The sequence below is a fragment of the Hemiscyllium ocellatum genome, chromosome 13 (genome assembly GCF_020745735.1).
Source record: "Hemiscyllium ocellatum isolate sHemOce1 chromosome 13, sHemOce1.pat.X.cur, whole genome shotgun sequence".
In the NCBI taxonomy this organism is placed as follows: domain Eukaryota; kingdom Metazoa; phylum Chordata; class Chondrichthyes; order Orectolobiformes; family Hemiscylliidae; genus Hemiscyllium; species Hemiscyllium ocellatum.
This window is the reverse complement of record NC_083413.1, coordinates 81,884,014-81,897,312: the sequence shown is the minus strand read 5'-3', so window position 1 is coordinate 81,897,312 and position 13,299 is coordinate 81,884,014. Positions and strand designations below refer to the sequence as shown.

The 13,299-nt window shown below is 40.7% G+C and overlaps 1 protein-coding gene across 2 annotated transcripts in view; it reads right to left on the bottom strand.

The window, feature by feature from the left end:
• farp2 (FERM, RhoGEF and pleckstrin domain protein 2) overlaps window positions 1-13,299 on the bottom strand; it is a 193,049-nt gene that overhangs the window by 98,887 nt on the left and 80,863 nt on the right. For both annotated transcript variants that reach the window (XM_060835025.1, XM_060835026.1), the window contains exons 5-9: window positions 12,243-12,321; window positions 8,475-8,572; window positions 6,247-6,361; window positions 2,075-2,222; window positions 1,022-1,117 (exon numbers count right to left, since the gene is read on the bottom strand). In XM_060835025.1, coding sequence (XP_060691008.1) covers window positions 1,022-1,117; window positions 2,075-2,222; window positions 6,247-6,361; window positions 8,475-8,572; window positions 12,243-12,321 — 536 coding nt within the window. The remainder of the gene's footprint in view (window positions 1-1,021; window positions 1,118-2,074; window positions 2,223-6,246; window positions 6,362-8,474; window positions 8,573-12,242; window positions 12,322-13,299) is intronic.

Sequence of the window (13,299 nt, the reverse complement as noted above, 5' to 3'; positions counted from 1 at the left end):
CAGTTTCTTCCCACTTGCCACACTCTCCTAACACTTAGCATTTCCCTCTCGCCACCCCTCTCCTGAATGCTCATTTATGGAGAGTATGGGTGGGTGAGTGAGCAGGGGCAGCGGTTAGGATAGGATAGTAACCACAGCAGTTCAGCATTTCAATAAAAAACAGACAGAGAATCAGCAGTCACATTGCTTTGCTTGGCACATGCACATTAACTGCTCTAAAATGAAAATGGAATCAGCACAATTCATACAAGTTCTGTTCTGTTAAAATATGATCTGCATTAAATATGATCTTGGCAGCATGGTAGCTCAGTGGTTAGCACTGCTGCCTCACAGCACCAGGAATCCAGATCAATTCCACCCTAGGGCAATTACGTAGAGTTTGCAAATCGTCTGTATCTGCGTGGGTTTCCTTTGAATGCTCTAGCTTTTTCCATTAGCCCAAAGATGTGCAAGTTAAGTGGCCATGCTAAATTGCTGACAGTATCCAGGAATGTGCAGGCTCCATGGATTAGCCAAGAGAAATGCAGGGTTGTAGTGTTACAGGGATAGAGTGGGGGTTGGGTCTGGGTCTAGGTGGGATGTTCTTTGGGGGTCAGTGTGGACCCGATGGATTGAATGGCCTGCTTCCACACTGTAGGGATTCTATGAGTCTGTGAAAACCAGAATGCAGTAATAGAATGCATTTTATACATGGGATATCTGCATTTTAAAGATGCAATAACCTGAAGCTGAACAACTGCAACGGCAGGTATCTGAAGTGTGAATTACCTAAAAAATACTGTGAGCATGTGCATTCAGGAGGCTGGCATTTGCTCATGGTCTGCAGCAACCTCAATTTTCAAACTCCCTCTCAAGACCCTCTTTACTTCTCTCTGCAACTTAGGAAAAACCTTTCAAAATCTATATTTTTAAGCTTTTGCTCACCTCTCAAATTTCCTATTACTTTCACCAATGAACACAGGAGCTTTTCATCTTAAAGATGCACTAAACAATACACTTTTCCCAAAGCCTCAAAACTTACATGGACTTCTGGATGAAGCTTGATGAGGAACCTTTTTCTCTTGAAACTAAGTTTCCGGATCTTTGCCCAGTTGAAGGTGTTAATTTTTGTATTGCCCTGTAAAGGAGGAAGACAGAAAATAAAAATGACATGAATTTAAATCTTTAAGACTGTATGGATTTAATGGTGTAGCTTGCAGAGGCAGTTACTCAAGAATCAAAATATCATTATGCATGCTATTCCAATGTCATATACCAACTGCCTGACAAAGGGCAAATATCATCATCAATGCCACTCTTCACTGCACTCTAGATGACTCCCCTGTTCCTACTGAAAGGAATCAACTACGCAAAAAGTGCTATCTGATATCACTGCACACCAATAGTGGAATCTCTGCAAGAAACTGTGAAACTCAAACATATTCTTAGATGGTGAAAAGGTATTTCTAGAGCAATGTACAAGAATGCTCAGAGCCAGCGGTAGAAAAAATTCACAGGAAGAGTGATACAGAAGATTAGAAAACCTAATGAAAGAAGATTCAAAAGATCATTTAAAGGAAGGCAGCAAAAACATAGAAAATAGGTGCAGGTGTTGGCCATTCGGCCCTTTGAGCCTGCACCACCATTCCATATGATCATCACTGATTATGCAATTTCAGTATCTCACTCCTGTTTGATCTCTGTGCCCCTTGATCCTTTTAGCCTTAAGAGTCACATCCAGCTCCCTCTTGAGAAAATCTAATGAACTGGCCCCAACAGCTTTCTGTGACAGCGGATTCCACAGGTTCACAATTCAGTGAAGAAGTTCCTCATTGTAGTCCTGAATGGCTATGCCATCAGGATTTTGCATGTTTGTATGAGATTCCTTCTCATTCTTCTAAATTCCAGTGAGTACAAGCCCAGGCAATCCAGTCTTTCCTCATATGTTAGTCCTGCCATCTTGGGAATCAGTCTGAGCCGCAGTTAGTACTTTTTGTTTACCTCATAGCAAGATTGCAGGTGTAATAAACATGGTCTCCTTGGAGTGTGCACTCCTACATGTCTCAATGAACTGTATGTTAATTTAAAGCTCTACCTGAAACACCAAAACTCCCATGTGGGCGACCGCCAGATTGATTTTAGTCCCTTCCCTGTCAGAGGCTGGATGAAACCGAATTCCATACATCTCAAGTTTCCGTGCTATCTCTAATACTTGGAAATCTGATTCAGCTGGAGTCTGGCCTCTGGAAAACAGACAGAACATGATTTAAAAACATACAGCACACAGTAATTTGCTCCAGTGTATATACAGCAGCTTGTGAACTCTCTGGCTGTTGCAACTGGTGACCTGGAAAATCAGAAGAAAGTCTCATACACAAGGGACATTGCAAAGGTAAATTATGCAGACCTCAGGACGTCAGAATATGATCATGAAACCAACTATCCCAAAGACTCAATAATTAAGTAACTCATCTGTTTCATAAGCTTTACAAATGAGTCAGTTTTTAAACTTGACATTTTTCTTACAAAATGTCATATCAGGTCGATGCAGATTTAATACCATTTACATTATCTACCTCAGCCTTCACATTATGGTAAGGTGTTGAGTGCGGCCAGACACTATCCATAGCAGATTGCATCCCTTTCAGAAGTTCTGCTTCTCATGAACAATACATACAATGTTGGCCAGGTCCAAACATTTGCATTATGACAAGCAATCCTTCTAATGCACAAATTCACAACTGATTAGACATAACAACTCGAGAGACTAACTTACATCAATTTGTTTTCTCCAATTAACCTTTCTCTTTTCATAAAAGTGGTGATTCCCAAAATGACAGCATTACAGTAGGACAGTAAATCTCTTTACTGGATATTCTGTCAACAATCTTAAACAAACCTTGGGGAATCGTTCCACTTTGCAAGCATTTTTTTTACAGTTCTGAAATTTCTGTATGAAATTCTAGACTTTGGCGGTGAGGTGCCTAGTTTAGTTCAGAAATCTCCTCAAGCAGCAGACCTAAATTTTCTACTTTCAAGTCAATTGCCATGATATAACACATTAATGGCCCTGAGCACCATCACTAAATAATGAGATCCCAGTCACATTAAATTCCAAGGTCCAAACCTTGATCGATGCTGAACTAGCAAACCTTAAGATAAATAAATGAAGAGATGCCACGACTGACAGCTTCCTGATCACTATTCTCCTTGACAATATTGTCTTTAGGATAATGAGATAGTCTACTAGGTTACACGGGATTGAGGTTCATAAGGAGGTAGTATTAACAATTCTGGAAAATGTGAAAATAGATAAATTCCCTGGGCTGGATGGGATTTATCCTACGATTCTCAGGGAAACCAGGGACGAGATTGCCAAGCCTTTGGCTTTGATCTTTATGTTGTCATTGTCTACAGGAATTGTACCAGAAAACGGGAGGATAGCAAATATTGTTCCCTTGTTCAAGAATGGGAGTAGAGACAATCCTGGTAATTATAGACCAGTGAGCCTTCCTTACTTCGGTTGTGGGTAAAGTATTGGAAAAGGTTATAAGAGTTGGGATTTATAAACATCTAGAGAGGAATAAGTTCATTGGAGATAGTCAACATGGTTTCATGAAGGAGAGGTCTCGCTTCACAAACCATATTGAGTTCTTTGAGAAGGTGACTAAACAGTGGGTGAGGATAAAACTGTTGGTTTATATGGATTTCAGTAAAGCGTTTGATAAGGTTCTCTATGGCAGGCTATTGCACAAAATACAGAGGCATGGGATTGAGGGTGATTTAGCAGTTTGGATCAGAAATTGGCTAGCTGAAAGACAACAGGTAGTGGTTGATGGGAAATGTTCATCCTGGAGTTCAGTTACTAGTGGTGTACTGCAAGGATCTGTCTTGGGTTCACTCTAGTTTGTCATAAGGATCTCGATGAGGGCGTAGAAAGATGGGCAGGAAATGTGCGGAAGACACTAAGGTCGGTATAGTTGTGGATAGCGCTGAAGGATGTCGTAGGATATAAGAGGAACATAGATAAAGTGCATGGCTGGGTGGAGAGCTAGAAAATGGAGTTCAATGCAGAAAAGTTGAAATGATTCACTTTGGAAGGAGTAACAGGAATGCTGAGTACTGGGCAAATGGTAAGATTCTTGGTACAGGTAGACAACTTTTATCTGAAATCTGAAAAGCTCCAATGTCTGAAGGCATTTTTGTGAAATATTTTCTCATTAACAAGTTGTTTGGTGTGCAAACAGTTAACCTAAGTTGACACCCACTCCATGCATGTCATTCAAATGCGACGGGGAGGGCATGGCCCAGCACAGGCATGCCTCAATTCTGTTTCAAGGCCCATTTTACTCACAGTGAGTCTGCTGTTCGGTAGGATTTTTAAAATTTCATCATGAAACTGTCACTTATTCTAAAATTCGAAAAACTCTGAATTTCAAAAACCAGCTGGTCCTGAACATTTCGGTAAAAGGATTGTGCACCTGTAGTGTAGATGAGCAGAGAGACCTCTGGATCCATGTACATACCATTCCTCAAATTTGCTACTCAGGTTAATAGGGCTGTTAAGAAGGCATATGGTGTGTTAGCTTTTATGAGTAGAGAGGTTGACTTTCAGAACCATGAGGCCACGTTGCAGCTGTACAAAACTATGGAGCAGCCACATTTGGAGTATTGCGTGCAGTTCTGGTCACCACATTATACGAAGGATGTGGAAGCATTGGAAAGGGTGCAGAGGAGATTTACCAGGATGTTGCCTGGTATGGAGAGAAGGTCTTACGAGGAAAGGTTGAGGGACTTGAGGCTGTTTTCGTTAGAGAGAAGGAGGTTGAGAGGTCATTTAATTGAGACATATAAGATAATCAGAGGGATGGTTGGATGGACAGTGAGAGTCTTTTTCCAAGGATGGTGATGGCTAGCACAATGAGGCATAGCTGAAGTTGAGGAGTGATAGATATAGGACAGATGTCAGAGGTAGTTTCTTTACTCAGTAATAGGGGCATGGAATGCACTTCCATACAACAGTTGTACACGTGTCAACTTTAAGGGCATTTGAATGGTCATTGGATAGGCATACGGATGACAATGTAGTGTAAGTTAGATGGGCTTCAGACTGGTTCCACAGGTTGGCGCAGCATCAAGGGCCAAAGGACCTGTTCTGCGCTGTAATATTCTATGTTCTAATACACTGGAATGCACATGTGAAGATGTCAAGTCTGGTGTTTCACTGTGTCTTATTTTCACTCCCTCTGCCCAGCCTACTTTTCAAACAACCAACTGAGCATTGAATAAATCCTTTCTGAAATGACCTACTCAGTGATGAGTTGGAGCTGTATACACTTCAGGAGAGAATGAAAGGAATTCAAAAGCTGCAGATGTACCCCAGCATCAACCACAGCTTCTGGAGTTATACCTTCCTCTCTGCATATAATCCATCATTCTTATTGACCTTATAGCCTGCAATCATATATTTATGCATTATAAAGTTCTAGCATTTTATTTTCCCAAAATATACCTATACCAGTGTGACTGAAAAAAGACCTGCTGGAAAAGCACAGCAGATCAGGCAGCATCCAAGGAGCAGGAAAATCAACATTTCGGGCAAAAGCCCTTCATCAGGAATACAGGCAGAGTGCCTGTATTCCTGATGAAGGGCTTTTGCCCGAAACGTCAATTTTCCTGCTCTTCGAATGTTGCCTGAACTGTTGTGCTTTTCCAGCACCACTGGAATCCAGAATCTGGTTTCCAGCATCTGCAGTCATTGTTTTTAATCTGAAAAAAGACCTGCCCTTACAGGTTCAAAAAATGTTACAGACAAGCTAATACTTGGATCCGTTAGTAAAAAAGCTTTCCCTCCATCAATTAAAAACAACCTGCTACAAGCCACTGATGGAACAACAGGCCACTGACAAACACAAACTTTTTACTGCCTCATTAATAAGAATCGATATACCTATGCATGTGAAGAGACCTCAAAACACAAGTTGCATTTGAACTTTGACCCAGAGTTGTGTGTTTCATGTCTCCTGCCAATCTTAAAACAAAAAACTTTGAGAAGGAAGCAACATACAACAGTTGTGTCACATATCTGAGGACAAATGAAAAAGTAACAGTGCATCAAAGGAAACCCATCTTCACCAAACAGAGGCAAAACTGCTGCACTAAAACACACAACAGAATGCTGGACTGAAAAGGATCACAATATCAGATTTTATTTTATTGCAAACAAAACCCAAGATCCAGGAGCTGGTTCAAATAAACAATACTTACAGGTTTTGCCGGTGGAATTCCATAATCTTTTCCTGCAATATTTTCTGGTTTGGCAACAGCGTGTTACTCTTGAGGTACTCCAGATCCTGAGTTTCATCATAATCTCCAATTTCAGCTAAAAAGCAAAAGGAGAAAGACATGTTTTAGTGATGTAGCAAATGATCAGATCTATAATAAAACAAACAACTGTTGATGCTGGAAATCTGAAACAAAAAAACAAACTACAGAAGGAACTCAGCAGGTCTGGCAGCATCAGTGGAGAGAAAGCAAAGTTTAGGCGGCACGGTGGCTCAGTGGTTAGCACTGCTGCCTCACAGCACCAGGGACCCAGATTCAATTCCGGCCTTAGGTGACTGACTATGTGGAGTTTGCACATTCTCCCTGGGCCTGCGTAGATTTCCATTGGTTGCTCCAGTTTCCTCCCCCAATCCAAAGATGTGCAGATCAAGCGAATTGGCCAAGCTAAATTGCCCATAGTGTTAGGTGCATTAGTCAGAGGTAAATGTAGAGAAGTGAGTCTGGGTGGGTTACTCTTCGGAGGGCTGGTGTGGACTAGTTGGGCCGAAGGGCCTGTTTCCATGCTGTAGGGAATCTAATCTTAACATTTAGAGAGTCTGGCGACTGTACTTTAAAATTATCAGTAGCTAGGAAAAAGGTGGTCTATGCAAAGAAGTGCTGAGAGTGGAGACGGAATGGACCAAGGTGTCTCAGTGGGAACAGTCCCTGAGGCAAGCTGACAAGGAAGGGCAGGGAATACACGTCTGACGATGGGGTCCTGCTGGAAGTGCAGAAATGGTGGTTTTTAATTCTCTGAATGCGAATGCTTGTGTAGTGGAAAGTGAGTTCTGTTTTTAATCAAAATTACAGACAACAAAGTTTGCTTAAAGGAGTGTTATGCTGTTATTCAATAAGCTACTAGTGCTGTACACTAAAGGAGTACAGGATAAGGATAACAACGTGAGAGGGATATATCTACTCAAACCTACAATATTGTGATTATAAACTTAATGCAATTTATGAAATTTAAATGGAGAAATAAAAAATACCACCACCATACTATTTCTGACCTTATTTGTTGAAGGTCCCATTATGTGCAACTCACAAAAGTATTCACTATTGAATTAAGTAGGAATAAGCAATGGCAGAATTGGTTTGATTACTGGAGTCATTCTCTCACTATCTAACAACCATTCCTTGTTCACTGACCTGACTGTCAAAGACCTAGTAATGTATAGCTCCTGTGCACTGGCGTTTCAGGCACCATATAGAGTCATAGAGTTGCACAGTATGGAAACAGATCCTATGATGTAGACCAGACATCCTAAATCAATCTAGCCCCATTTGCTAGCATTTGGATTGATACCCCTCTAAACCCTTCCTATTCATATTACCAAATGTTGTGATTATACCAGTCTTCACCACTTCCTCTGGCAGCTCATGCCATACACATGTGTTTTGGAAGGTGCTATCTAAGGAGTCTTGGCAAATTTCTGCAGTACATCCTACAGATGGTAACTGCTGCTGAGTTTTGGTGGGGGAAGAGGGTACATGTTTGGGGATGTGGTGTCAATCAAGTGGGTTGCTTTGACCTGAATATTGTCAAGCTCCACACATTCAGGCAAATGGAGAGTATTCCATCACACTCCTGACTTGTGCCCTGTGAATGGTGGACAGGCTGTGGGGAGTCAGGAGATGAGTTACAAAGAATTCCTAGCCCTCTGATCTTTAATATCTGAATATCAATGCAATTATGTTTTTACGATTTTTAGCATTTCCTTCTTTTGGCCCTTTCAAAGCACTAACATGCCATTCTACCAAATTTTATCTCCTCCCTTCTGTAAAAAATTGACAGCAACTCTGAAGAGCTTTCCCAGAGTTTCAAACTTGCATTTAACATTCAAAAATTCTCCCTTGGTGATCTATAGGCTTCTCTACTGATGTCAACAAAAAATTCTGTTACTGAAAACACTCGCTAATTCACAAACAAGCAGTAAATTGACAAGATTGCTGTGGTGAGCTATTACAAAATGGTACTTTAGAATGAGGTTCAAAGGGCTCATTAGCTACAATCAATGTAGGGTTTAGATACTAGTCATTTCCAATTTGCACAGAAGACAACAGCAATGTCAGCTGGGAGCACACCTCCCTTGCTTTAATGTGCTTCTATCGCATATACATTTCACTGATATGCTCTAGGTGGCAGTGTCTTGTTTAGCTTCAACACTCACACTGCAAAAGGTGAGAGACGAGCAGAGCAGACGTATTCTCACTACACATGATTTTGTTTTCTGTCAGGTCCCTCTTAATCTGCAGTGCAAACAGGTACCTAGAAAAGAAAAATGAACACATTACAGATATTTCTAAATCAACCTGTTCAGTTGTGTTGTGACAAACTGTTGGAGCAGGTGGAACTCTAATGCAGTATTTCTTGCCTAGATGTAGGGACAGTGTCACTGCACTGCAGGAGATGTATATATCAATGGCTTCTCATGCAACTGGTATTCACCACAAAACAGGCATTTTTAAAAAGAAGTTCATGAAATATAGCAGATGCTCAATAGGTCCATCCCTTTACTGTCTGCGCTAATTGCCCTGGAGATAGTGAGCAGACACCTTAAATCATGGCAATCCTTGCATGAACAATAGGTCTGTTTCCTTTGCAAATGCAGCCCACTTGCTTATTAAATTAGAGTCTCTGGTGGTTAGCACTGTTGCCTCACAACGCCAGGGTCCCAGGTTAGATTCCCACTTTGGGAAACTGTCTGTGTGGAGTTTGCACATTTTCCCTGTGTCTGCGTGGGTTTCCTCCCACAATCCAAAGATCTGCAGGTCAGGTGAATTGGCCAAGCTAAATTGCCCATAGTGTTAGGTGCATTAGTCAGAGGTAAATATAGGGTAGGGAACTGGATCTGAGTGTGTTGCTCTTCAGAGGGTCGGTGTGGACTTGTTGGGCCAAAGGGCCTGTTTCCATACTGTAGATAGATTAATCTAGTCTAACCTTACTATTTCTTTTAAAATGGCTTCTGAATGGCACACGTTTCAAGTTAACCTCCGTTACCACAACACCAGGATTCTGCACCAGTTACAGTAAGCTACTACATCGGTCATGATTCTGTTACATAAATAGCTAGATAGGGTAGAAGGAGCTACTTCACCAAAATGATTTCTGCAACACCACGGTAAGGACAATGCAGAGAAGCTGAAAATAGGGCTATGTCACTTCTCATAGATAGCTACTAATGATCTTTAGAATCAACTTGGGATCAATCGATTGGGAGGTTATCATTTAAATTAACAGCACATCATGCAAATGCTAGGTATTTGAAAAAGTTCTGTCTTAAAGCTTTTTTTCTCATTCCAAAACTGTACAACTTAGTGATCCTCAAGAACCTGCCTTTTTCAGATAATGGAATAAAATTACATCCAGTTTTCAGGTAGTATCCCAGAGAACACAGTAGTATTCTCTGCCCTCCTGATCTTTTACCAATGACATTTATCTATAACCCCTAACTATCCACCACAGAAGATACCTTAAATCCATTCACTTTATCAAAATCTATCCTAGAAACTCTATTAGGTCAACTCTTGATCTTGTCTGCTTTAAGGAGCACAGTTTTAATTTACCCAACCTCTTCTCACAACTGGAATCTCTCATCCCTGTTAACATTCAGGTAAACCCGTTCAATATACTTCCTGAAGGATTATGTCCAAAACTATCCGCATCACTCCAGGTACAACATAACCAGTGACTTCTAAAGTCCTATAACTGTCAGCATCAGCAAATACTCACTAACGAGCATGATTGTCCACGTCAGAAATTCTGGGACACCCATCATGGGTTACGTGGATCCTTGCTTGGTTGATAAGCCCAATCCCGGAGCTGCACTTTCGAGCATACATTTGGCAGGTATTTCCAGGAGAGGGAATTAATCCTTGGCTTTGAAATCGTTGGCATTCTTTTCCCTAGTTCCTTTTCTGTACTGTCTCTTGCTAACGGACATTCTCAACGAATTGTACTTTCATAATCAAATTTCCTCCGCTCCCTCCTCTCTGACCAATCACCTCCATCATCACCCCTATTCACCTACTGTACTCTTTGCTACCTTCTCCTCAGCCTCCCCCCTCCCTGTCTCTATTCCTGATGAAGGGCTTTTGCCCGAAACATCAACTTCCCTGCTCCTCGGATGCTGCCTGACCTGCTGTGCTTTTTCAGCACCGCTCTGATCTAACTTCCTGAGGTTGAGACTAATTCTTTGGTGTGCTTCCGCGAAGGCATTAAACAAGGCTTGAAGATTCCCTTGAGAGAGCCGAAATTACATTGTCATCCACATACTGAAGTTCCATAAGCAAGGTCAGTGTTATTTTCTTCTGGGATTTCAACCAAATGAAGTTAAAATGTTTTCTGTCCATCCTGTGGACAATGTCCAGGTTACCAAGAAGCTTGTCCTTGACAACAAGAAGAACGGTGACTACGAAATTGGAGGAAAAGGGGGGTGATACACATCCCTGCTTGACCTCCAAGCTATCATTAGGGAGGACCACCACTGACATCTTGTTGTGGAGGAGACTGAGAATGTTGATGAATTTAACTGGATGGCTGGTCTTTCACTAATAAAGTCCTAGAAGGGTGTACATTTCTTTATCGGTCAGGTCTTTTTTTTAAAGACAACGTATCAATTTATCCTATCTTTCCATTGATACATTTTAAAAGTCTACAGTTTACAATCTTCTCATTTTAGTCCACTTAAATGCATTATCTGATACTTCTCTGACTGGAACTCCATCTGACTTACCTTGCCCATTTCACCATCCTGAAATCTAAATATCACCACAATCTTCGAACTAACCAAGCTGCATATCATTTAAAAAGCTTCTCCTTACCCTAGATTTTGGGGCACTCAAAAAAAAAATCAAAAAGAGCAATAAACCCACAACTGAGCCTTGGTAACCTCCACTACAAACCACCTTCCAGGTCTGAAAAGCATTTATCCACCACCTCTCTTTTCTGAAACTGAATTCCGTAGACATGACATCAGTTTCCCCTTAATACCACAGACTTCCCTTGAAGAGTCCTGAGGAGCAGTAAATTGCAGGTGTGCATGCATGAATGGAACAAGACCAGCTGCCAGTGTATAGAGAGATAAATATGGATTCAATAAAAAGCTACTTGCCAAAAGCAACATTAATCGGAGTGGGATTTGTCTATTTTGATTATCTCACCAGCTGCACTGAGTCAAGCTGAACAAAAATCAAACCTGGGTGTCTGCTTTTGTAACTAGATTGCAAATAAAGAAAAGAATGAGCAAAGCAATCTGATTTAAATGCTCATCACTGCCGGCCTTCGATTGGATATTATTGGAGATAGTCAAAAATAACAAGACACCAAGTCATAGTCCAACGGGTTTATTTGAAAACACTACCTTTCAGAGCGATGCCCCTTCATCAGGTGTTAGTGAGAGAGGAAGACCTTAGACACAGAACTTATAAGGAAAAGATCAAAGGGTCACACAACTCATGCAAACAAATTGAATAGACAAAAGATGGCTCTTAAATCTTTAATCAGTTAGAGTGGAGGTGCAGGTTTCGTTTGATTAATATGCAAATTCCAGAATTTCTTTCAAGTCTCTGCCCTGAGACAACTTAATTCGTTCGCATGAGCTATATGACCCTTTGATCTTTTTCTTATAAATTTTGTGTCTAAGGTCTTTCTCTCTCACTAACACCTGATGAAGGAGAAACGCTCCAAAACCTAGTATGTTCAAATAAACCCGTTGGACTATACTCTGGTGTCATGTGATTTTTGACTTTGGCCAACCCAGTCCAACACCAGCACCTCCACATCAATACTGCGAAGACAGTAGGGGGGGATTTTGAAGAAAAAACTATAATGAGAACATACAACTTCACTTGCACCCTGAAAAGAAGACAAGCAGGTACCTGCATCGCAAAGTACTGTAGAAATCACCAATTTGAATAGGTCAGGTGCTACTCATTACCTTGTGTACTCCTCCTGCAGTTGGCCAGGATCAGGAGGGAAAAATTTGACTGAGAGCCTGAACACTGTGTTCTTTGGTCCTGCAAAGAATCAGACAGTCAAAAACTGAGGTTTAAATTTCCCTTTAAATGAAGGCATTCTTTTTAATAAAGGCAAGGCCATAACGAGAACCTACATTCAGTTCAAGTTGACTGCATTAAATCTCATGATTCCATGAAATACAAATCTATTTTCATCTAACATATTGCTAATTTATCACTTTAAATCTCAACTACACTGTAAAGAGCATTTAGTCCCAGTTTGCCCCAACATTAATGTTGTAATGATTGTTTATATCCTTGGTAAAGACAAGGTTGGCGGTTTCATGGAAGTTTTCACACACATGTATGCACGCGCACACACACCCCCACACAATAATTGGTTACATTTGTATCTAAGAAAATTGTAGGCAGGATTAGATTTAATAGTGAAGCCCTACAATGTTAAACAACCTGCTGTGTTATTAACGTCTCAGACCATATTTGATAAAAAGAAACTTCAATGAGACAGTGGACTTACTTGTAACAAATATCTCAGATTAAACTGATGGTACCATAAGATTTTAACCATTCTTCAAAGACAACTTGGTTGGATTTGCCTGGACCCTGTTCTTCTAAAGATTAAAAATGGAACTTTAAATGTTAGATTGATAAATTACCTTTAGGAGATAATCAGAATCCATTGTTTGTTTTCCCAGATCGCAGGACAAGGCCAGAGAAAGATATGCAGTTTAGTTTCACTCAGATACATGATTCAGATTTGAAAGCCAAAATAATCCAGAATACAAAAGTATCCATAACAAAAAAAGGGACAAAACATCCCTATGTCTCATTTAATTTCACACAAGAATAATCAACTACCCAGAAACTACCCTAAAATGGAAGAACACATTTATGCTCTCTGATCTAACATGGGACAGCTCAAAACTCAAGCAATTTTCTAAACAGAATCCATCTGGCACCTTGAATTCAGAGGTAAGAATGAGGGATCATTCTTGAACTGCAGCTAGGGCAGTACCC